General features: G+C 53.4%; 2 protein-coding genes across 4 annotated transcripts in view; one reads left to right on the top strand and one right to left on the bottom strand.

Moving 5' to 3' along the window:
- Positions 1 to 20311, bottom strand: part of OGDH (oxoglutarate dehydrogenase) — a 32558-nt gene extending 12247 nt beyond the window's left edge. The window contains exons 1-5 of one of the 3 annotated variants that reach the window (XM_027669403.1): positions 20209 to 20311; positions 16520 to 16768; positions 10085 to 10273; positions 6419 to 6509; positions 1335 to 1379 (exon numbers count right to left, since the gene is read on the bottom strand). In XM_027669403.1, the coding sequence (XP_027525204.1) occupies positions 1335 to 1379; positions 6419 to 6509; positions 10085 to 10273; positions 16520 to 16741 (547 nt within the window). In that variant the 5' untranslated portion in view covers positions 16742 to 16768; positions 20209 to 20311. Of the gene's footprint in view, positions 1 to 1334; positions 1380 to 6197; positions 6301 to 6418; positions 6510 to 10084; positions 10274 to 16519; positions 16769 to 20208 lie in introns of all 3 variants that reach the window. The other 2 variants (XM_027669405.1, XM_027669404.1) reach the window with 2 other exon arrangements.
- A 79-nt stretch (positions 20312 to 20390) lies between these two features.
- Positions 20391 to 23157, top strand: IL1B (interleukin 1 beta). Its single transcript, XM_027669421.1, has 6 exons — positions 20391 to 21629; positions 21715 to 21763; positions 21841 to 22030; positions 22137 to 22307; positions 22417 to 22562; positions 22649 to 23157. Exons 1-6 carry the CDS (start codon positions 21589 to 21591, stop codon positions 22859 to 22861), a joined length of 810 nt encoding a protein of 269 aa, XP_027525222.1. The 5' UTR covers positions 20391 to 21588; the 3' UTR covers positions 22862 to 23157.
- The last annotated feature ends 743 nt before the right edge of the window (positions 23158 to 23900 follow it).

The raw sequence follows: 23900 nt of genomic DNA, 5'->3' as shown, positions 1-23900 counted from the left end.
AGGGCAGGACCTGCAGAGAAGGTAGTTACCACCACTCCTCCCAGCACCTTCCAAACCAGCCCAGGACCTCAGCCGGAGGCTCTTTTAGGGAGGGGATGGGGAACACTGTAGGACAGTGTAACCCACCTTCCTCTGGGCAATGGGAGGCAAAAATTGGCCCCTCCTGAGCTGTCCCTCCTTGAACTTCAAAAGAGTCTATCCCTGACTGTCTGGTCAGGAATGGAGAATGAGCTGTAGACAGCCCGATCCCTGGAAGTGTTCAAGGCCAGGTTGGACAGGGTTTGGAGCAACCTGATCAAGTGGAAGGTGTCCCTACCTATGGCAGAGCATGAAACTGGGTGGTCTTTAAGGTCCCTTACAACCTAAACCAGTCTGCGATTCCACGATGACAGGGCTGGCCATGGCTTGTCCCTGTGCGGCCTTGAGGGGTGATTCCAGAGGCAAGGAACACCCCAGCCAGCCTGGAGTGGACGTGTTCCTGGCTGTCACTGCTGTCCATCCCTGCCCTCATCACCCCTCTGGATGTTGGAGTCCCAAGAGAGGGAACGAAGCCAGCCCCCAGGAGCTCTGCTCCGGAGCCATACCTGGGAGCACTGAATCAGGCAGGTTTGTCCCCATGTCTCTGGGGCTTCTCTGTGGTTCCCACTCAAACAGAAATCCTGGAAAGAGGCAGGATTAGCAGGTAGCATCCCAGACAAACTGCCTGTTGGAGGTTTCAGGGAAGCCTCAGTAATTTGCTGAGGCTTCCAATCCCGTGGCACAGGGCTTTGGCTTGCTCCGCCATGCTGCTTTGAAGACTCTTGACACACTTCGGGGAGTATCAGATTTTACAAGGAGTTTGTGAGGCTCTAAGCATCTTTGCTTCTGCTTTGCTGCAGCCTGCCAGCTCTTTGACAATGCCCAGTATTTACAGGCAGCAACACCATTGGATGGGGTAAAGGCAAGGGATAAGCTGCCAACATTTCCCTGCAACAAAACCAGGAGAAGACAGCTTGGATTTTTATGAGCCTTGAACCAATCAGGGAGATTGAGGCCTCATAAAATTAATGTTCACAACAAAATGTGTACTCTAGCAAGCCAGGCATGCAAACACACAGCACAGAAAAGGCCAGCAAGGCTCTAAATTGAGCATTTCTACGGGCCAAGTGTCACTAACCACACACCTACCTCAAGACTTTGAGAATGAATTCAAAATAAAAAAACATGTCACAAAACTCAAGAGCGGTGGGAGATGGAGGAGGCGGATTCACTTTACCGGCTCGGTTCATCCCCAGAATAACCTATTCAAAGAGAGTCCTGCACTCCAGAGGGTTAAAGGCTCATTAATTGCATACCTCCTACTGTTAACACTCTCAGCCGCTCCTTGAACACTGCGAGGTCTGGGGGAGCAGGGAGGGGAGTGCGGAAAGGGAGAAGATAGAGAAACGCAGTCAAAAGTTAGTAAAAAACCCCTGGAACTGTGAAAACTAGTCATGGAAAGCACAAGTCAAAAAACCACAGTATTTAAAATACAGTCAAAACACATCAGAGGCAAAAGGGCTGGAATGGAGGATGACTACACACTAGGTGGAAAAGAAATCCTAGTGGGAAGTCTGACAAGAGGAGGGAGGAGCAGGAGGGGAAGGGGGGCATCAGACACTGAGGAGCAGTTGAGCTGCATGGTTTGAGATCTCTCACATGCACATCTTGACAGGAGAGGGGGACGGCCCAGCACAGTGTCTTCACCTGCCACAACCAAAAGGCATCGTCCTGACAAGCTGCATCACGGCGAGCAGGACCCTCTGCGGAGCAGGGAGCTGTCTCTCACCAACACCTGCTCCAGAGGGTTTGGAGGGTTTGCTCTGCTTGTGCTACTGGGAGGATTTCAAGGTCACTCGAAAGGAGGCAATGGCGCTGCCTTTGCAGAGAGGAGGAGGATCGGGGTGTTAAAACGCAGGTGGTTAATGAGGACGGTGGTGAGGCAGGCATGCACAGCTGTCTCTTCTGGAGCACACTTGGCGTGGGCAGGAGCACCAGCACGCCAAAGCAGCGGGCAAGCGTGCGGCACCAGAGCTGCCTGTCCGGCTAGGTTAGGAGACCCAAGTGCCTCAATCTCGCCTGGGTTACAAGAAAGGCCTTGGAAACACTTCTCCTTTGAGTCAGTGGGAAAAAAATCAGACATTTCCCCAAAGCGGGGAAAGGGGAGATGAGCACTCCCAGTCCAGCTCCCTGGTGGGGCTTGCCTGGCTCTTCCTGAACTGGAGGAGGATTTCCATCAATTCCCCTTGGCATGAGGCAGAGGCAGCTGGCCTCCATGGGGAGAGAAGCAGACAGACAGACACTTAGACACACACACAGCCGTCCACATACCAACCAGATTTCAGCGTGCTAAGGTAGTAATTCTTTCAATGAGTCACACTGAGTTCTGGTACTCATCCTGTCCTTGTTTTACACACTTACCATGCCAGACCAGCTGCACTGGAAGACCAGGAGGAGATTACTTCGTTTTTTAAAAAGAAAAGACATGAGAAAGGGGAATTTGGTGGCTCCAGGCCCACCACTCCTCAGACTGAGTAGCCCTGGGAGTGTTTCTCCCCCTGACATTTTCCCCAAAGCTCACACTGCTTAATCCAAAGAGAGCTTCCAAACGAGAACCAAACCAGTTGCTAAACAAAAGGCAACTGAGAAGAGAGATCGATTTCCAAGATTAACCATCCAACTCCTTTGAATCACAGCACTGCCAGTCTAAACTGCTGGCAGCAGAGCTCTCACCACAAAAGCTGACCTTTAAAGGATTTCTGCTCAGAAAGAGGAAACAAGATTGTTTCCAAGTTTCAAAAAACCACTTCTGTTATTAACTGCTCTGTCAAGTGTTACGAAGTATTCTTTCAAAGCAAAAAAAGCCAGCAGGATCCGCTTAGAAATTGGCTTTCTCTGCCACACGCAGATGACACCCAACCTTAGGCTCAGCTGGAGCTCCACACTGTGCGCACTGTCACAACTTCCTTCCCCTCTTTCTGAGCACCATTTGCAAAGTATGTTTGCCAGTTGTAGTTAAGATTGACCAGATGAGATTTTCCAGGATAAGAATAGCAGGGGAAAATCTACTCAGTATAAATAATACTTATAGCAAGTTTAAAAAAAAGTCCTTTTGATGAGATCTAGCCACCTGAGTCTGGGATTCTACCATGGGACACAACCCCAGTGTGAGCTGGCAGCTGCCACCAGTACATCTTGTTCCCAAGGCTCGTTATTTCCTACGAATTCATGTATTCCTGGGAATTTAATCAAGACCAGAAACCACAATAACAGGTATCCTACTATAAAAGCCACAAAGCAACAGAGAGTAAGCTCAAGGGCTGGCTCAGACACAGAGATCCCATGCTGAGGTTCCCTTCCAGCTGATGCCTAAGACCAACCATACCTGAACATTTCCCACCACAGCACGCCACGCTGGGACACACTGCTTTGCTCGTGGCCACTCACCCTGGGGAGGCAGGAAAAACTGAGCCTGTTCTGCTTCCCCAGATGTTGTTACAGTTGTGACACTGCTGCCAACCCAGTGCCATGGCTGGGGCTGCCAGGGAGGACCTGCTCTTGGATCGCACTGGGTTCGGCTTCCTCTGAAGCCAGGACACTGTTGGAGCACACCTGGCTCTTGAGGAATCAGTGGTCACAGCAGAAGTAAAGCTCTCTGAGCAGATTTCCCTCTGAAATTACCTTCCCCACAGAATCAGACCTGTGAGTTTGATGTCCAAGTGGAGAGCAGTAAGGAGCAGTGTCTCTCAAGTGTCTGTACTGGGTTTAATTACCTCCACCAACGGCATGGAGAGTGGGATGGTGGGCACCCTCAGCCAGGCTGCAGGTGACACTACAGAGTGTTGTGGGTGATGCGCTGGAGGGACAGGATACCACCCAGAGGGACCTGGAGAAGCTGGAGAAGAGGGACCATGTGAACTTCCTGAAGTTCAATAAGGCTGAGTGCAAGGGCTGGGGCAAGCTCTTGTCCCAGCACTGACTGGGGGAGGGATAGATGGATGGACGCTTGGATGGATGGAAAGCAGCTCTGTAGAGAAGGACTTGGGAGGTGCTGGTGGATGAGAGGCTGGACATAAGCTGTCCATGTGTGCTGGCAGCCCAGAAGTCCATCCATGTCCTGGGCTGCATCAGAAGTGTGACTGGCGGGGGGAGGGGCTTCTGCCCCTCTGCTCCACTCAGGTGAGACCCCACTTGCAGTGCTGCCTCCAGCACTGGGATCCTCAGCACAAGACAGATGTGAACCTGCTGGAGCAAGTCCAGAGGAGGCCGCAGAGATGCTTCAAGGGCTGCAGCCCCTCTGCCATGGAGACAGGCTGGGAGAGCTGGGGGTGTCACCTGGAGGAGAGAAGGCACCGGGAGATCTTACTATGACCTTTCAGTGTATAAAGGTACTTACGGGAACAGCACTGAAAGACTTTTCACCAGGGTCTGCAGTGCCAGGACCAGGGGCGAGGGTAAGATTGGACGTAAGGAAGGAATTCCTCCCTGTGAAGGTGGTGAGGCCCTGGCACAGGTTGCCCAAGAAGCTGTGGCTGCCCCATCCCTGGAAGTGTTCAAGGCCAAGCTGGACAAGGCTTTGAGCAACCTGGTCGAGTGGGTGCCCCTGCCTATGGCAGGGGGGTTGGACTAGGTGACCTCTGAAGATCCCTTCCAACCCAGACCACTTTGTGAGTCTACAACCTCCTGAGAAGCACAGTAACTCTGCTCCCCACACCCAGCTCCCTTTCTTGCCGAGGAACAGCTGTCACTGCCACCCCTTGCAGCGGACTGGCTCTGGGTTTCATGTAGACCCTGCTCTACTCTCAAAAGGGAACACATCCACCAGGCAAAGAGCTTCAGGGTTTTCCTCTCCTGCTCTGCTTCAGAAGGACTATAGTGCCTGCAGCAGAGGCCAAAAACCCTGAGATGGAAAAGCCTTTCCTCACGCTCTCCTCTTCCCAGCTGAGTGGCTTCAAGATCACCTAAAAAGTCTCCGTTTCCCCCTCAGTGCTGACTACAAGCACTTGTGTCTTCCCCCACACCTGGGTTCACAGCCATCCTCTTCCCACCTCTTGCCATCAAAATATCTCAGGCACAGGACTTGCTCAAAGCTGGATCTGGACAGTTCCTCAAGTACAGCCAGGGCTTGGTCCTCTGGACAAGCAAGGCAGAGTCCAGACTCTGGGATGAAGCACCTTCTTCATTGTCCAGTGAACTGGTCCAACCAAAACCTACTCCTTCCCTACCACTCCCAGTACACGTAATCCTGTTGGAAGGTCCAGGGCTGGTGTCCCTGTGCTGGCAGCTGAATAAGGAATCAAGGTGGTTTACATGCACCGTGCTCTATGATCAGCTGTTTTGGTTGGCGAGGTTAGTAATCATCACTGCTGCTCTACTCTATGTTAGGAGCATGAGCATGCCTCAGAAGCACTCGGAGTGCCAGGGAACCACCCTGGGAAGCACCAGTAAGGGGACAGAGTTCAGCAGCTTCATCCTGTCTAGGGGAAAGGCAGCAAACTACAGAGATCAGCTCTAAAGCACGTGGAGCAGTGCTGGGTTTAAACACTTTCAGATTAGGATTTCAAGTCCTGAGCACCACACACACTTCTGTACAACACTCAGGCTTCACTCGCTCGAAGGCATTGGGATTTCCACCTCTCAACTTAGACGGAAATGCATCCCAAAGCTTCCTTGTTATGATCACCAGCAAGGACTCATAGCTCAGTCTTGGAAAAAGGGCAATTAAGGGATTTACGGATGCTGGGGCAAGCTGGGAGCGCAGGGGGGGCAGGGTCAGCCACTCAGCCCTGCAGAGATGAACCCAGCCTGTTCACCCCAAGCTCTAAGGGTCCCCAAGAGCAGCAAGAGGAGCCAAGAGAACAGAACTCCAGCTCTCACCAACACAAAACCTCTCTGTGCTTTGCATTTCCAGAAGATGCAATTGCTTCCAGCCCTGGGACAGCAAGTTCAGTGACATCACTGAATGGCACCAGCTGGAGAAGAAACATGAGCTGAGCACTGGGGTGACAGACAGAGGGCGGCAGGACTGCTCCGCTGCCACTAGCAGCTACAATTTTAGTGATCATTACTAAGGAAACTTCAGACCCTTCCCCCCTGATCGGTGAAGCAATCTACCTACGAAGCTGTGAAAGAGAGAGGAGCTCAAGCAATGCAGCACTAACTGCTCTCAAAGCCCTCACCCAGTTTGTCTGTGGATGTGATAATATCAGCTGGAAGGGAGGAGTCCAGATCTGCATCCAAGATGCCCAGTGGGTCGAGTTGTGCTACATGATGCCCTCGAATCTATGAAATGCGCCAGGAATGGAAAGGAGAACAGGAACCAAAAGGGAGAGAAAAACAAAAGAGGGAAGGGGTAAAAAAGTTAAATTACATTAGAATTAATTTGCAGAGTAATTCTCACCGACGTTTGGAGAAACAGTTACTGGTGCATCATCAAAATTTACACAACTAATGCCGAGAGGATCAAGCTTTGCAATGTGGTGACCCCTGACCTGGAAGCAACAACACAGATTAGTCATTAAAACATGTTAATTGAAGAGACATTCCATTAAAAAAAAAAGTTAAAAAAACATCATGCACAAGTTTCCCTCTTTACATTTTCTGCAGAGCCACTCCAATTCTAGCTCCAGCTGAAGCCTGGAGAAGTTGGGTTTAGTCACCTACAGCAAGTAGCTGAGTGCCAGCAGCTGCCAGGACTCTTCTGCTCTGCCTGACGCCAGGTTTGGAGGTTAGGCGGGGGGATGGCAAACTCCTTCACAGCAGAGACCTTCCCGAGAATTAGGGCCCAAGGGTCTCCTGACACTTTCCCAGTATCCAACCTTAGCAGCTCCTCTCTACAGATACAGTAACTCCACATCAATGGTCTCCTTCTAAGTGTCAAAGGCACATGAAGAGGCAGCTTGCCCAGAGAAGCTGTGGCTGCCCCATCCCTGGAAGTGTTCAAGATCAAGTTGGACGGGCCTTGGAGCAATCTGGAACACTGCCTGTGGCAGAGGGGCAGCAGGGTAGAATGAGATGAGCTTTAAGAGCCCTTCCAACCCAAACCATTCTAGGATTCTATGAATTTTCCGGATTTTGACAGATTTAGGTGTTCTCTTGTCAATATAGTAGAGAAAACAGGCACTGCCACCAGCAGCAGTTGTTCCTGAAAGGCCAAGGAATGTGCCTGAAGAACATCTGCCCAGCTATGCAGCAACTCACAGCATTCCTCTGGAGAGAGGAGCCACAGCAGAACACAGTGCTCTCATGTGAAGGGGCAGGTGCAGAAATATCGAAGAGCTTGCAGCCAGTGGAGTCCTGACAGCTCCTGGTGGCAGCACTCAGGCCAGAAGTCTCCATGCTGTGTCTGAATCCATATCGGGAGCCACGGAGAACAACGGGAGGCGATGAGGAGTTTCAGATTTTTGCTTCCACTGGAGTAGGTACCCATGGAGGGATCCCAGCATGTCTGACTGAGCTAACTCTGGTCACCTTGGTGGCCAGCACTGACTAGTGAGACACAGCTTCAGGCTCAGCAATGCTGGGACTGGGGTAGGAAACACAACTGCCGTGGTACAGGGCGTGGAGCCTTTCTTACACTGGGAAAGTGTACTACAGCCATCAAATCCGCTGCCAGTTAGGAAAAGCACTCAGATACAAGGGAATTGCTAAACCTCTTGTACAAACCAGACACGCTGATCTGACATTATTTACCAGAAGGCATTCCTTTCCAGAGCATCCCATGGGGATTTTAGCATGTAATTTTTGTGGTTTTACCAGCCAAGGAGTCTGAAATCAGCCATCAGTACTAAGGCAAACTGTAAAGAAAGCATTGTTCCCTCCCTGTTCTCTACAGGGCCAGGTGACACTGTGCCCCTGAGCACTGGTGGCCACAGGAAAGCTCCTCTGGGCCAGCTGTGTCTGAAAACGATTTGCTTGTCCATCTTGCAGCAAAGCGCAGGGGAGAGTCCATCATGTAGCAGTCAGCAGGACACAAGGTCACCATGCTGCTCTCCATGGCCAGGATGCTCTCACCGGGACCAGGAGGCCACTTAGTCCAGCAAACAGCTTTGAGCTGGGGACACCTATTGGCTTTGAGGTCACCTCAGTAGTTTGCAGGTACACAAAAAGTCCTCAAATTGGTACGGCAGCAAAGAGAACACCCACAAGAGCCAGGCTGCTTGCTAGTGTCCACACGCAACGCAAACCAGAAAAAGGAACAAAAAAGATGCTCTGTGGGCTGGAGCCCCTCTGCTCTGGAGCCAGGCTGGGAGAGCTGGGGGTGTTCACCCGGAGAAGAGAAGGCTCTGAGGACACCTTAGAGCCCCTTCTAGTGCCTAAAGGGGCTCCAAGAGAGCCGCAGAGAGACTTTGGACAAGGGCCTGGAGCGACAGGACAAGGGGGAATGGCTTCCCACTGCCAGAGGGTAGGGTTAGATGGGATATTGGGAAGAAATTCTTCCCTGTGAGGGTGGAGAGGCCCTGGTACAGGTTGTCCAAGAAGCTGTGGCTGCCCCATCCCTGGAAGTCTTCAAGGCCAGGTTCAACAGGGCTTGGAGCAACCTGGAAGGTCTAGTGGAAGGTGTCCCTGCCCATGGCACAGGGGCTTGGAACTAGATGGTCTGTAAGGCTCCTTCCAACCCAAAGCACTCTACTACTCAAAGTTAATAATGACTTGGGCACAGAAACACAGATACAATTAAGGAGCCATCACTGATGCCAAAGCAGAGTAGTCATTGCTCACCCATAATTATAGGGACAGACCAGCTCAATCCAATTAAGAAATTAATTTTGTGGTCTTTTAAGTAGGTTACGTATCACAGGCAGGGTTTCCTTCACCTTCCTACCTCTATATCCTGTCCCGAACCTCCCCATCTGAATAACTCACCACAGCTACAGCCCTACTGTGACACCAGGGCAGAAAGGGAGGCAGACTTCTCACTGCAGACAGCTCAGAAAAATACATCCAAGAGCCATCACCTCCCAGCGCTGCCATTCAGAGCCTGAAGAAGAGATGGGAATACTGAAGAGGTTATGGATTTTGTGTTCAAATTGCTGACATGAAGCTTCTGCTTCCAACTACATCAATCACCATGTGTTCAAACTTGGTGTCTGCCCGCTTGCTCTACTGGCAGGAGCTGCCTCAGAGCTGACAGGGTGGTCATCTCCCATGGAACCAGCCGTACAGGTCCTTACAAACAGGTCCCAGTGCTGACGTTGGCACTGCAGCTGCAGAGGCAGGCAGGGCAGTGGCAGTATCTTGGAGCCAGAGGGCAGGGGCCAAGGCTGGGCAGACCTTTGGACTTGTCCAGCGCTGCAGTTCCTGCCTTAACTCATGGCCTTTTATGTTGGATTTTCGCCATACCTGAGCAGGAATACAATGTACAGCAAGTCCTTTGTCACAGGAAAAGGTGAGAAACTCACTTGCACAGCAGCTGGGTTCTTTAACATCTCACCACAGAGCCAATTAGAGCCCCCAGACTTGACAAACCAGAGCATAAACAAAGGTGAAAGGATGACACAGATGTAGAAACACACTTAAATGTTCTCCCGAGTAAAAATACTTGCTGGCCTTCCACCAGCCAGAGGATGTTTCCTTCCTGCTTCAAACTCATTTCTCCCAGAGGACGGACTTGGGCAGCATTTGGTCTGAGCTGCAGCCCACCAGCACCACCGGCCTCTTCCAGGTTGCAAATCACATGGAAATGTTTCCTGAGCTTCCATATTAGGACCTCAGAAGTTCTCTCAGCAACATGAGGGAAGAAGGATGGGTGTCCCATGTCACTGCTGAGCATGGCAGCCCATGACACAGGAGCAACAGTCCAAAGGCCAGCAAACCACCCTTTGTGAAGAAGACCTCCCCCTCCCTGCCACCCTGTTTGGATGACAATAGCTTAAATCTTCCTGTTGTCCAGCAAAGCATCAGCTAAGCTTCTGCCTAAACAGATCAGCAGCTCCTATTCCAAAACAGGCAGCTCAGCCCACATCCTGCATGCTCTCCATGCAAAACACATGCATCAACCCTAACCTCAGCGATGAAAGGCCCCTCTACTGAGGACAGGACCCTCCTCAGCACAACATCCCCTTACCTGATATGCCCTGATGAGAGACTGCACTGCAAGATGGTCCTCCACCAGTTTATCCACGCTGGGCTGTGCCTGAACCAGGAACTGGGCTTGGGACAGGGTGGAAAGGCTGGTACTCAGTGGAGGGGGGCTTTGGTAAGCGGTGCCTGGAGCAGCTCCGGCATTGGCATTGCGAAAGAAGATGTCCCATGACTACAAAAACAGAAAGAAGAGAAGCAACAGGGTCATCACCTGCAGCCCGAGCACTCGAGGCTACAGAGGTCTCAGCTCTGTTGCCAAAGCAGGGAGCAGAGTTGCCTCCTCCCCTGCACCTCAGCTCCATGCAGCCAGTGCTGAAGGCACCCACCTGCCTTGGACAGAAGAGCACTAAAGCTCTCCCACTACTCCACGTACACCATTATCCCACTTCCCATCCACCTGGATTGTTTCTTTTGCCATGAGGCCGCCCCCAAAGCCCGTTCTCTCTCAACAGCAGCGCACAAGACAGGACACAGCGATACACCCTCCCCTGCCTCGGCTCTCAGAACTGCTGCTCTGAGACACAAGTCCCAGCCTGGACTTCCAGCTCGTTTCCTTCTCCCCAGGGGAACCCATTGCCTTCTAAATAACCCCAGTATTTTCTGAAAAACATTTCTGCCCTATAATCAAATACACCTCTTCCTATTTTCCGTGGTCTGAATAGCCTGAGACCTAAATCCGAGCACGAGTTGTGTTGTCCAGCGCTCAACCAGCAATGTGTTCCTTTTTCTGTCCTCTCTTCATTTTTTCCCCATCCTTTTGGCAACGCCCAGGCCAGCACTATGCAGGTACTCCCACGCAGCTCTCCTGTGCCCAGACCAAGGCAGCTGTCACCTCTGCTCCTGTTTTCTCTGCAGATGGGCATGTCTAGGTGCCAAGAAAACAAATCAAAACCCCCCAAAAAAGCCTTTGACAGATTTGGTGTAACTGTCATACTTTTCCAGCACTGCTTGAAAAACCCAGAAGTGACCCACGCCAAACCCAAGTTAATTTGTCTCCTTGGAGAGGCAGCAATGGACCTGAGAAAGGGGAGAGCTCAGTTGAACAAAGTCCAAGCTACATCCTCCCGTCACACACCCTGGTCTCATGTGCCACCGAGTGATGGCAAAGGGCAAGGGCACAGTGGAGCAGTGGCTGTGTGCTAGCACAGACCCAGGTTGCCAGCTAGAGCAAACAAATCCCCTGGGATTTGCATGCTGGTTTTAGCTCAAGGGTCTCTCCACCGGCTGTGGGCTTGGCATCCTGCACCTTGGAGAGTGCCAAATCCAGCCTTGGTGATCGGAGACAGGGGAAGCGCTGCCCAGCCATCCCCAGAGTGTGTAAACTAAGTGGAAAAGTGCCCTGAAAGAACCTCCAGCTGTTGTTTGGGGCAGAAAAGACAGGTTTTGTCCCCCTGGAAGCAGGGTGAAAAGGACTGAAAACGTCCCCTTTGCCAGAGGAGCCCCAGCTCAGCCATCCCTGGAGCTACTCCGGTTGCAGAGTCCATCACATGCCCCAGGAAGGTGTTTCCAGCCCCGATTTACCCAAACACTCCATCACATGACTGCACAAGGTGAATAAATTTAGAAACAGGTCATGCTGAAAGAACATAAATAAAATCTGGAACATTTTGGCACTCTAACTGATAAACAGTCACTCCCCCAAAGGCAAAAAAAAAAAAGGAAAGGCAGAAAACACCCAACCCCATTTCAACTGCTAAAGGAAATTTCAGGGGGAAAAGAGGGAGAGCGGCTTTCTGTTTCATCCCTGCTCTTCTCTTTCTCAGGCTCAGAGAGCTCCTGGGTGCTCTAGAAGACATCAGCTCTGTGAGCAGAGGGACAAGCACCAGGCATAGGCTCCACGCACTTTGGATGGGGAGGAACCTGGCTGGCTGCTTTACTCGGTGGTTTAAGGTTCTTTAATGCAATTGAAAATAAAGACAGGTAAGAGAAAGGGAGCATCTGCCAGCCCAAGAGGGGGCTGAGGACAGGGAAGGAGCCAGGGGTGTTGCCTTCATGAACCTCTTCCCGTCTGCCATTCATTAATATCAACCTCTCAGAGCTGCAATTTGATTCTGTTTTGAAACAAGAAGTCCACTTTAAGCTCTGCAAACAAGGTGTGGCACTGGCTGAGTCAGCTCGGGCACTTTCACTGAATCCTTTATGGCCCTACAGAATGATGGCTGAATGGCAAAGGGAGGGCTGGAGCCTTGATAAGTGCTATAAAAATGTCAGCTTTCAACCTGCTGAATTCAATAGTATCCAAGGGCCACCCTGTAGGTTTGTGGGGAGCACATGTGAGGTGCCTCTGGAGCTCATGTCTCCCATGGGAGAGGCTAAGCAGCCCCATCAGTTACCCTGCTTTATCATGAGAAGGAGAACTTTGCCTTAATCTGGCACTTGCCAAAGTTAACAGCAATAATAAACTCACGGGGTTATTTCCCTCTGAATTCTCTGTGCCCACAGCAGCCCTGTGAGAGCTCCTCTGGCTCTTATACCCTGTATAGGTACATACACATACAGGGCATGACATATATATATATATTTTGGGTACAAGAGAGCTCAGATTCATTGCATTTTTGCAGTCCCACAGCCGCAGCACAAGGCATTAGCCTGGACAGGTTTCCTGGTGCTCCTCCATGCACTGGCAAAGTGGGATGGGTGAGCCAGCTGTCACACCATGATAGTTCAGGCTTTAGAAGGATTTTGAGCTCCACTCCGGAAGCAGATCTCAGTGTGGGCTCCTCTGCTGGGAACAGCCTCAAATCAGCTCACCAAGGCAAACCAGCACCTTCTGCTAGACTCAGCTCCTGGAGAAGGGTGCAGGCTCAGACCACCACATCCCAGTCTCTGCCAGCTTGGAGGCCAGGTATACATGGCAAGGGGAGAGAGCTGCCACCAGCTGCGAGCACCACAGACAGGGCTGCAGGTGCTCCGGGCTGGGAGGTGCGAGGGACACACAGCCTCCGTCTCCCGCTCAGGCTGCTCCCTGCCCATTCCCCTGCCACAGCCTCCAGAAGCACCAACCCTGCTCAGCACAGTCTGCAAGCCCAGCAGAAAGAAGAGGAGAAACATCAGAGCTTAAAGCTGGAGGAGGAGGAGCCTGAACCAAATTTAAGGCTGGTAACCTTTGCTGAGAGCAGGCAGTCAAGCAGCAACAGATGGATCTGTGCTCTGCACATTGCCATGTCCCTTATCAACGTAAACAAGGACCTTCAGTGTTCCACAGTGCAATCAGGTCATCAAACTCCTTTCAATTTGAAACCCCGAACACTGGTATGTTAAGGAGTCCATGTTAAGGCCCATTTGATGTACAGACCTATGGGGAGAGCTGTGTTCCTTTCCCATGGTTCAACCCAAACTTTGGGGCTGCTGCTTAGGGAGGCTGAACCTGCCCCAGGTGTATGCAGGTACCACCCACCTGCAGTCACAGCTCTCTGGCTGTCTCTCCTGAAGCACCCATGACGTTGCTCAGGGTACCAGGGAGACGGTGCAGGCTGTGCCAAGAACCCAAGCTGGCCAAATAGGGGGCAGAAGGAGGGTATCCCCACTCCCTGGGGACACAGTCCAGGAGCAGGCAGCACTGACCCTGTGGCAGTCCACCAGCACCCATCTCCTGCGTCCTCACATCCTTTCTCCAGCCCTGCTCATATTTTTATTATTCTACTGTTACTATAATCCAATTCTACTCATCAGACTTGGAAACTGGAGTTGAAGAACTGCACACAGAAAACCTCCTAAAATAATCTTATTTTTTACCTTCCCTGTTTTAAACAAGCACGGAAGCTTGTTCTGCAGTTTAAACCCCTGGTGTCTGCACAGAGGAAGTGGATTCACCATGCTCTGCTGGGACCATCACGTCAGCTGAAAGCCTCAGAAGTTTTTGGTGACAACAGCAAAGACACCCCAGCTCTTCCCAGATGAAGGTGTCCCTCCCCAGCAGGATGCAGCATGGCAAGCAGAAGCTGGTCTCTGCTCTGTGCAGGGACAGATAAGCCTCAGTCGGGTCCCTGTGACAGCCTGGCTCCTTCCAAGAGCTCCACCCTGGCATCTGCCCCTCCATCTGGCAGGACAGAGGCCAACACTTATCAGGGAAAGGGGTGGCACATGCCTCCCCAGAGAGGACACCAGTTGATAGGGACTGTGAGCAAGCAAAACCAGAGACAAGCCCAGCCAAAGCCCAGCAGCTTAGCAACCCAGCAAGGATGGAGGAGCCATGAAAAAGTGCAGAGAAGACAAAGGAGTACAGAGAGGAGCTGGGAAGGGACCTTGGTAAAGGGGTCACTGGAATGAGGTGGGGTCCACCCAAGAGACAAGTCCAGAAGGAGGCCAAGTGTACCAGGAAGCAACAGCAAAGTCCACACCGACTCAGGTATCAACCCCACCAGAAGTTTTGGGACTGGAGCTGGATTTCATAGGACCACAGAATGGTGTAGGTAGGAAGGGACACTCAAAAGATCATCTAGTCTCATCTCCCTGCTCCAATCCCTTTCTGCCAAGTAGGACTCCAGCTTGGTTTCCTTTGATGGAAAAAAAGTCCCTAAGACTTGCTTTTTCCATCACAGGTCTCAAGTTTGCTTCCTGGCATTTTATTTTACATGTTGATTTTCCTGATGCCAAACCAGTTCCAGACATGCTGGAGAAAAAAATCCTATATCAATTCCTGCACTGCTCTGGAAGTATAGTACTATGCTGGAAGTAATTCTAGGGACATTGATTTTCCAGGGATCAGTCACCCGGAAATCAAACAATTGCAAATTCTTCACCATAAACACTGGACTGGGGGCCTGGAGAGATGGTGAGAGGACCACCCTTGCAGGGACTCAAAACCTGACTGCACGAGGCCCAGAGTGACCTGGCCTAGACATGAAGCTGGATGTAACCCGCAATATAGAGGCCACTTCCAAGCTGGATGCTGGGGTAGAGGCTCCTTCCAAATTAAATTCTCCTCCAACTTCTTCAACTGCGTGTGCACGCCCTGCTTACCTACAGATGGGCTGACAAGGATAATCAGCCACATTTACAAGACCAGAAGCAAACCAGAGGTCTGGCCTTGGGACCCGAACTCCCTTCCCAGCCAGCTGCCCCAGTCAGTCCAAATGTTTACTCAAACATCTGCTCAGAGTGACTTTTGAGCATGGGTCTGGAATCAAAGTGTTAGTATCACACCATGATGACTCTTTGACAAAGACATGATCGTGCCTGTCACTGGGACAAGGCGGTGTAACCCTCACTCATTTTTAAATCAGGCTACAGCATTTAAGTTCGTGGCTTTTAACTCAATATCCCACCTCTGAAGGAGGGGTTATATACCATGTGCTTGGGCAGCTTTCAAGCCCTATTTGGCAAAGGGCATAACCCAAATGAAGATGTTTTGTGATTTCTGAGTCTTTACTGTTTGGCTCAGCCACCCATTTGCCTCCAAAGAAGCCTAAAGTCAACATTTTTTGTGAAAATCCAGCTTTGATCCTACCTTAAGACCTTTTCAGCACCTGCATTCTGAAGGTGAGATCAGTGCCATTGAAAACAAATCAATGCTGCCACAAGTGCTGGAGCGTGGGATTCCTTATACCCTACTGCTCAGTCACTCATTGTATCCTGGTCTGCAAATGGCTCATGTGCTACTGAAGAAAGAAAATCCTTGTTCCACACCAGGACATGTTCAAAACAACCCAAAAAATCCCCTGGGTAATGCTGAGACTTAGTCACTGGAGGAACATCTTCCTTGTGACACGCTGGGGATGGGGAACAACCCTGTCAGATTTCAGAACCCCTCTTCCCAGCTGAGCCCTCACCTGATGAGCTCAGTCTTGCTGGAGAAGCTTTACGGATTCAGATCAGGACAGGCCTCTGCACATAATGCCCACGGCTGGGTTTTTTTCCCCACTTTTAAGTTCAGGAGCAGCTGTGGGAATCCCTCTGGACCCTGTCCTCCTCCCCAGGCTGTAGATCACAGGTCTGGCTTTACGCACCAGCTCAAAGTCAAGCTTAGCTAAAGCACATCTGCCCCAATACTGAACACCACCCGTGCCTGACGCAAAAAGGAAACCAGTCAGAATGTGGACTGGACTCCCTGCCCCGCTTCTGTATTCTCCACTCTGGAATAAACCCTCTCATGAGCCATCAGAGATGGAAAAAATACAGCTTCAGGAGCTTATTATGGGTGGATTCCTGGGAGAAGCCATTCCTTGTATCCGCTTGTGATCCAGGATGCTGCCCGTGTCCCAAGCCCACGGTGTTCCCTCTCGAACAGAAAAGCTCCTCTTGGCTCTTGCTCAAGGAATCACTGCCGTTTCTTTGGGGCAAAGTGAGGCAGGACTGTCCACAATCATCTGGCCCCTATGGCTGAATTCCATCCTCCTCGGGAGGCAGGCACTTACCTGCACCACTGCTCAGACACACAGAGAAGCAAAAGTGACATCCTGGCAAGGTTGCTCCTTACCTTATGTACACTTTTGGGATTTTCCAGCCAAGCATAATACATTTCCTCCACATAGTTTGAACTAGTCCCACTCAGAAATGGCTCGGCAGCCACTGGTGCACTGTAGCACCTGAGCTGTTGGAACGTCCTGGGTGCTGCCAGTTTGTGTTGGGAAATTGTCTTTACAGTCTGTGAAGCCGCCAAGGGCCTCAGCTTTGCCGCACAAGTCCTTAAGTTAAGCATATTAGTCCCGTTGCCTCACACAAGTTCCTGTTGGGCAGAGAGAGAACAGAAAAGTGAGTTAGGAATTACTGTAGAAGAGCACTTAGCAGAGACTACCCCCCTCCACTCCAAGCACGGACAACTGAGCTTAGGATGTTTTTAGTTCAGATTAATCCATCCACCCGTCCCATGGCCGGGTCCCTGATGGCTCAGAAACACAGCTTTTGATTGGGACGCTCAGCCTGGCTGGGTCTGCCTCCCCCACCCCTGGCAGCATGGCACTGTCACCTCCCCTGTTGTGAGAGTGAGAACCAGATTTGCTTGGCGGGTACCCAACTCCAGCCTCAAGCGAGCCACTGCATATCAAAGCCATCCACATTTCTTGATTTCAGCATCTTCGTACAAAACAACGGACGTCTGGGGTGAAACAGCCCATATTAACAACGTAAGGTATCGGTTCCCCCAGCACTTCCCTCTTAAGCTCCATCCAGCATCATCTACCCCTTTTCCAAAAATAAATCCGTAAAATATCCTTGGATTTCTTTTGTTTTTTTTAATTCTTCCTCTGAGAATCCTCTTTACATTTGTTTTAAACAGGAAAATCCTTTGTAACTCTGATTCCAGTAGGAGTGGGACACTTTGGCCTTTCAACCTCCTAGGCAGATGGAAGTTGTAGGATTTTAAACCTTTAAGTACTGAAGGGTGCTGCAAAAGTAGGTGTTATCAGCTGGATTTTAACACTGAACATCACATTTTCCTTCACATCTGCTGGAGCCTCATGGGGTGTGTGTCTCCAGGGCAGCACATTTCACAGGGGGACAACCTCATCATCCAGCAGGGGAGCTTCTTCCATCACTCTCCCTCCCAGGTACAAGATCTGGGCTTCAACTTCTGTGACCACTCTTCTTGGCTGAGGTTTTCTTGATGGTTTGTTGTGAAATGCATCAGGATAAAGTTGGAAAGAAACCATTTACAGGGAAGACCTCTTGCAAAACAGGGGTACAGTGGTGCAAAGCACTTAGGAAGTGGGCTCCAGGACAGACTGCTTCTTCTCAAAAGCCCAGACCCAAGAATGTCAATGAAGCTGAAAGACCCAGACAATCCAAAAAAGTGATGTGGAGCAGGTGTGGAACCTCTCAAAGGTCCCACTTTGCAGCTCTTGGTGGGGCATGGACGGGGAAGCTTGGGGTTAGCCAGGGGGTTGGCCACAGGGTCAGCCATGGGGTTACACACATCTGACCAACCGCTGCAGCCCAAAAGAAAGCGTTGGAGCAGGATCATCTTGAGAGAAGTGCTGGCATTTGGAGCAGCTCTTCTTGGAGCTGCCCTTTCCACTCAGCTCCTCCCTCAAGAGGCAGGACCCGGGGCTGGAGGTGACCCAGCTGGCTGGTTTCCAGTATTCCTGACCAGTTTAACAAGCAGCAGCCCAATGTCAAAGCAGTTATCATGCATTCACCAGATTAAAATGAAGTTTCACAAGGGACTGAAGAAAACAACACACCTTCACGGCCAGCATTTTGTCAGCCAGCCTTCCAGGTTTGCTTGGCTGAATCTAGTCCTGGCTGCTCGGCATGGCAGTGGCTACACTTCCCATCACAAACCACAAGGTTTTTGTTCAAAGAGCAAGAGGAAGACAAGTTCAAAGAGCATAAGAAAGACACAGTATCACTCGAATTCAGTCAGTATTTGACAGATTTACGCAAGGGAAAAAGGGAATCACTCATCCTTTCCACCCTGCCAAGAAAGGCTGGTAGGTGTGGGACAGCAAGTGCAGCACCACTGGGAGTTCTCCCAGATCGCCCTCCCTCAGATTTATACAGCAAAACACACACGGGTATTTGAAAGACTCAGAAAGTTGATGGTGTCCAACCAGGAGAAGAGAAGAGAAGACTCTAGGGAGACCTTAGAGCCCCTTCTAGTGCCTAAAGGGGGCCCCAAGAGAGCCGCAGAGGGACTTTGGACAAGGGCCTGGAGTGACAGGACAAGGGGGAATGGCGTCCCACAGCCAGAGGGCAGGGTTAGGTGGGATACTGGAAAGGAATTCTTTCCTGTGAGGGTGGTGAGGCACTGGCACAGGTTGCGCAGAGAAGCTGTGGCTGCCCCATCCCTGGAAGTGTGTGTCCAAGGCCAGGTTCGACAGGGCTTGGAGCAACCTGGCCTAGTGGAAGGTGTCCCTGCCCATCGCAGAGGGGTGGAACTGGATGTCTTTAAGGTCCCTTCCCACTCAAAGCATTCCATGATTCCGTGATATTTCAGAGAGCCAACTGAATCAGGTGCCAGAGGACTGGCACGCACACAGCACAGAAAAAGCTTTAGGATGGAAGCAGCAGCAGACTCCAGTTTAGCATCCAGTTTCGGTGCTGCCACAGCAGCATTCTGTGACCTCTCTGGAAAACAGGGAAGTTAATGGCAGGGCATTTGACCCAAAATGAGCGGAACCAGATGCTATTTGAGGGCCTCTTGCAGGAAATGCTGGCTGGGAGCCCAGTGGGAGACAGGGCAAGCTCAGAGCAGAGATGATTCTGAGGTGGATCAAAATAGAGCACGACAACCAGAAGGAAGGGGCAAAAAACCAAAAATCTGAGATATGGGATATCAGGGTCACCCAGGAATACAAAGGTCACCTACGGAGTGACGGCTGAGGAAGGTGTAGGAGGGTAGCCAGTCTCAGCCCAAACCTCACCAAAAGGTCAAATCCCAGGAATACCCATAACAGATGACGGCCCAGAGCACGCCAATAAGCAGATTAAGGTGCTAAATTTGACCCCCGGCAGCAGGGATGGGGACGCCAGCACAGACGAGGGATAGTTGGGAAAGGCTTGGGACTAGGGAATATTTTTTGGGTTAAAAACAGCACAAATTCCGCTTTCCAGGAGGCCGGAGGTCCAGGGCTAAAGGCTGCAGCCACAGCTGCTCCAGCAGTGGGCACCTTCGGGCCCGCGGTAGCCAAGGGCCTTGGGGCGGGCGGGGGCCGGCGCGTACCCTATGCGGAGGCTGCACGGCCGACCCCGGCCCACCAGAGTCCCCAGGTGTCCCCAGGAGGCCCCTCGGGCTCGGACGAGCGGAGCTGTGGGGGCCGGGCGGGCGAGACGAAGCGGCCCCGCAGAGGCCCCGCGTGCGGCGGGCGCGGGAAGGGGCCGCGCGACCCCCGCCCCGCCCCGCGAGGGTGGTAACCCCGCCCCCGCCCCGCGCTCGCCAATCACCGCCCGCCGCCACCGTCTGGGCCCGCCCCCACCCCACGCCCGCCAATCATCGCCCGCTCCTCGCCGCCTATAGGAGCGCCGCGAGCCGCCGAGCCGCCATCCCATTGGGCGCCAGGCTGTCCATCTCGGGGCAGTGCCCCCCCAACAGGCGCCCGGGCGGCACCGCCAAGGACACAGGGGCGCGGCCCCTCCGCCCCGCGCGCCCCCCGCCCCGCTCCAGCCCCGGCCCCCACCGCCCGGCCCCCACCGCCCGGCCCCGCCGCCCAGCCCCGCCGCAGGACCCACCGGCGCGTTCGTCCGCCCCGCTCGCAGCCCCAGCTGTGACAGCGGCCCCGACCACCGGTCCCACCCCGCCCCGCCCGTGCGTCACAGCGTCGCCCCACCCCCCGCCCTGGCCACGCCCCTCCGCCTCGTCCCAATGCGCCTGCGCCGCCCGGCGCGCGAGGTGACCCCTGGGATGGGGGCGGGGCACCGGCGTCGGCCGTGGACAGTCCCCATGGCCGGGGCCCCCTAGTACAGCCTGGGACACCTACCGTGACCCGCAACCCTCACCCCGCCTTGAGGATCCCAACCGTGACCTGGGTGCCCCTGTCATGGCCTGAGGACCTCCACCGTGGCGTGGAGTTCCCCTTGCCCTGGGAGACCTCAGGCCTTTGGGGATATCCCAGCGTGGGTGACAGCCAGTGGGGGCTCGGAGGGTCAAAGGAGGTGCCGGGGGAGCTCTGGGGTTCTGGCAGTTTCCTGCCGGTGAGTCATGGTGTCACTGGTCCTGAGCCCAGGGGCAGGGGCAGGGTGGCACTTCGGGGAAGTGAAACAGGTGCCAGGAAACACCCTGGCAGCCCACAGTCACGCAAGCCTGGCCACGCACATCCCCGGCCCTGCCAGTGTGGCGCAACCTCTGGCATGCCGGATGGACGTGGGGATGAGGAGTGTCCCCAAAGACCACGTCCCTGATGGCCGTGTCCCAAAGGTGGCATGGGTGGCCAAAAGGGACCAGGGGACAGCAGGGCCCTGTGCCCTCTGGTATTAGGGCAGTGGGGACAGACAGGAGAGGGGACAGAGGGAGCACAGCTGGCTGCAGTGCTTGGGTCTGCGCAGCGAAGGAGGAAGCTGTGGGGAAATGGTGGAGTGGCAGCATTTGCGCCACAGCCCTTTCTGGGGCGGCTGCAGGTCACGGCCCTGGCAAGGGTGGGTGTCATCACAACCCTGCTGGGCGGGGCTGGGACTGGGGCTGGAGCTGGCACAAGGTCACTGGTCCCACACATCGATCCCAAACATCCTCTCTGCCCTCTGCCCCACACACTGGCCTTGGAGCATCCTCATGCTCTGCCCCACACCCCAGCTCCAAAGTATCCCCTCACTCTGCCCCACACTCCAATCCTGGAGCATCCCCTGCTCTGCCCCACACTCAGCCTCCCCAGTGCACTGCTGGGGGCAGCCAACCCCCACAGCTCTACCAGTCTAGAAGGAGGAACTGGGCAAAACCGGGCATTGCGACAGCTGGAAATCCCGTTCTGACGGCGCTTCCTTCCAGAGGCTCTTGAAAACTGGCCACGCTAGAGCCGGGCTCAGAGAGCGGGGCAGGCAGGAGCCCGAAGCCAAGTGCTATAACACTTCCCAGGTACTGTCACGTCTCTGCCCAGGACTCTGCAGTCAGTGGCGGCAATGGCATTCGTCCCTGATTTGGACACACTGGAGAATAGCAGGTAAGCATGGCCGTGCCAGAGAGGACTTTGGGGACATGATCCTGCACTGGTGGCCCTGACTTCACCATCTCCCTTTGCCTTTCAGCCTAAATGAGGAGATGTTTTATGGCCCCGACTGCCTCTGCCCGCAAAAGGTAACACTGGGGTAGTGGGAGTAGTGAGATCTGTGTGGTGGGGAAGCCTGGCACTCACCCTTCCCTTTTCTCCCCAGAAACCCCGACTGGACTTGGAGGTGACAGCACCCAGGGTGGGCATCCAAGTGACAGTGACCAAGGGACACCCTGCCAGGACCTTTCGCCGGGCTGCTGTCCTGGTGGTTGCTGTGACCAAGCTCCTAAAGCAGCCAGCGCACAAGGACTTTGCTGACAGTGACCTTGGCAGCTTCTTGGATGATCTTTTCGGTATGGGGGTAATGTCAGGGGTGTCGCCCCAGCTGGGGGATGCTCTTGGGGAACGCTCTCGAACCTGGAAGCTTCAGCATCCCCCTGACTGTCTCCCTCCCTGCAGAGCCCATCTCCTTCCAGCACGTAACGGGCAGTTATGCTGGGGCACCCGTCTTCCGCTACACCCGCTCCCAGTCCTTTGACATCCTGGACATTGACCACAAGTGTTTTGTGCTGGAGTCGCCAACCCAGCTGGTGGCCCTGCACCTGCAGGGACCCTCTGCCGGACGGAAAGGTGAGGGGACACAATCCCATCCCAATGTCCCTGCCCCTCACCCCAGGACCACGTGGGAGCCACCCGGCAGCACTGGAACCACCCATTAACCCATCCCTTCTCTCTGCAGTGAAGCTCAACATCGCTCTGTACCGTCCCCGGTCATCACAGGGCAGCCCAGGGGCTGGGCGGGTGCCTGTGGCTTTGGGTATCAAGGGCTACCAGCTCTATATGTCGTGTGTGATGAGTGGCGCCAAGCCCGTGCTGCAGCTGGAGGTGAGCGTGGGGTCCTGCCAGTCCATCCTTCGTGGGGCTGGGGGCTCCATTCCACTCTGACCCCGGTTTCACCCCACCGGCTGTAGGAAGCTGATGTCAGGAGGGATATTGAGACTGTGGAGCTGACCCGCTTCATCTTCTACCGTCTGGACAGCCCAGCCGAGGGGACTACCCGCTTTGAGTCCGCTGCCTTCCCTGGCTGGTTCGTCTGCACATCCCTGCAGCCCCGCCAGCCTGTGGGTATCACCAATGCTCCTGACCAAGTGAACATTGCTACCTACGAGCTGAGCGGGCGCTGAAGACCCCGCACCAACCCAACCGGCAGTCACCGGTTTTCAGGCTGTATGTACTGAGTACAACCCCCTGGGATGGGACCCCTCTCACCATCTACTTCAGATGAAATAGTAGCTCTGGGCCCCATGGGCTCAAGACACCCCAATCCTTATTTATTTACCTATTGTGTCTGGCCAGTGCTTTTATATGTATTTATTGTGGTCCCTTATTTATTACTGCTTTTAACTTGTATGTGTTTTATTGTTATCTGGAACGCTGGTGTTTGTAGAGATGGAAGTGGAAATAAAAGGTTTTCCAGGGCTGAATTGCTCAGCTCATTGCTCTCACGGGGGTTATAGGCAGAAAAATCCTACTGCTTTGGCTGCTTTTGGGCACTCTCCAAGCCTGAGTGAAAGCCCAGGGGGTAGGGGGCAACCCCACAGCCCAGGGACCACCCTGATTTGGCCAGACCCATGCAGGATCCTCCACCTCCTTGTCCCCATGCCCACCACACAGCTGGGGAGTAACTGGGGTGGGCATCCCACAGGTGGAAGTCACACACAAATCCTGGCAGCCACCCAGGGCTGTCACTTCTGCTCCAGCTGCTGCCACTACCCTGGCTCACTGCTAAGGCATGGCACAGTGGGCCACAGTGCAGCAGGACAGCAAGAGGCATGGCATGGCATGGCGTGGCATTACATGGCATGGTATGTCATCACATAGTATGGTATGGTGTGCCATGTCACACAATTTCACACCACACCATGCCGTTATCATGTGATGCCATCACACAGCACGGCATGGCACGGCACGACATTGCGTGGCATTGCATGGCGTTGCATAGCGTAGCGTGGCCAGACGTGGCACGGCTTCACATACCGTGGCGTGGCATGTTGTGGCCTGTCACAGTGTGTCACGACATGTCGCAGTGCGTCCCCCTGTGTCATCGCAGGGCCCCGCCCGCGGGGGCTCGGCCGCCAAAGAGGGCCGTTGTCCTGGCCCCCTGCCCGCCTCCAGCCAATCACAGCTCTTCTGTCTGCCGGCCCCGCCGCCAGCCGCCGGCTC

This window comes from Corapipo altera, unplaced genomic scaffold, assembly GCF_003945725.1.
Source record: "Corapipo altera isolate COAL_440 unplaced genomic scaffold, ASM394572v1 347, whole genome shotgun sequence".
Taxonomy (NCBI): Eukaryota; Metazoa; Chordata; class Aves; order Passeriformes; family Pipridae; genus Corapipo; species Corapipo altera.
Note: the sequence above shows the minus strand (reverse complement) of the source record. Positions and strands in the feature narration are given on the sequence as shown.

Excerpts from the sequence above, each read along its gene's own strand:
- IL1B (XM_027669421.1), top strand. The coding sequence starts at position 21,589 with ATGGCATTCGTCCCTGATTTGGACACACTGGAGAATAGCAG. Across the intron at positions 21,630-21,714 it reads GACACACTGGAGAATAGCAG|CCTAAATGAGGAGATGTTTT; the intron begins GTAAGCATGGCC and ends TTTGCCTTTCAG. Across the intron at positions 21,764-21,840 it reads ACTGCCTCTGCCCGCAAAAG|AAACCCCGACTGGACTTGGA; the intron begins GTAACACTGGGG and ends TTTTCTCCCCAG.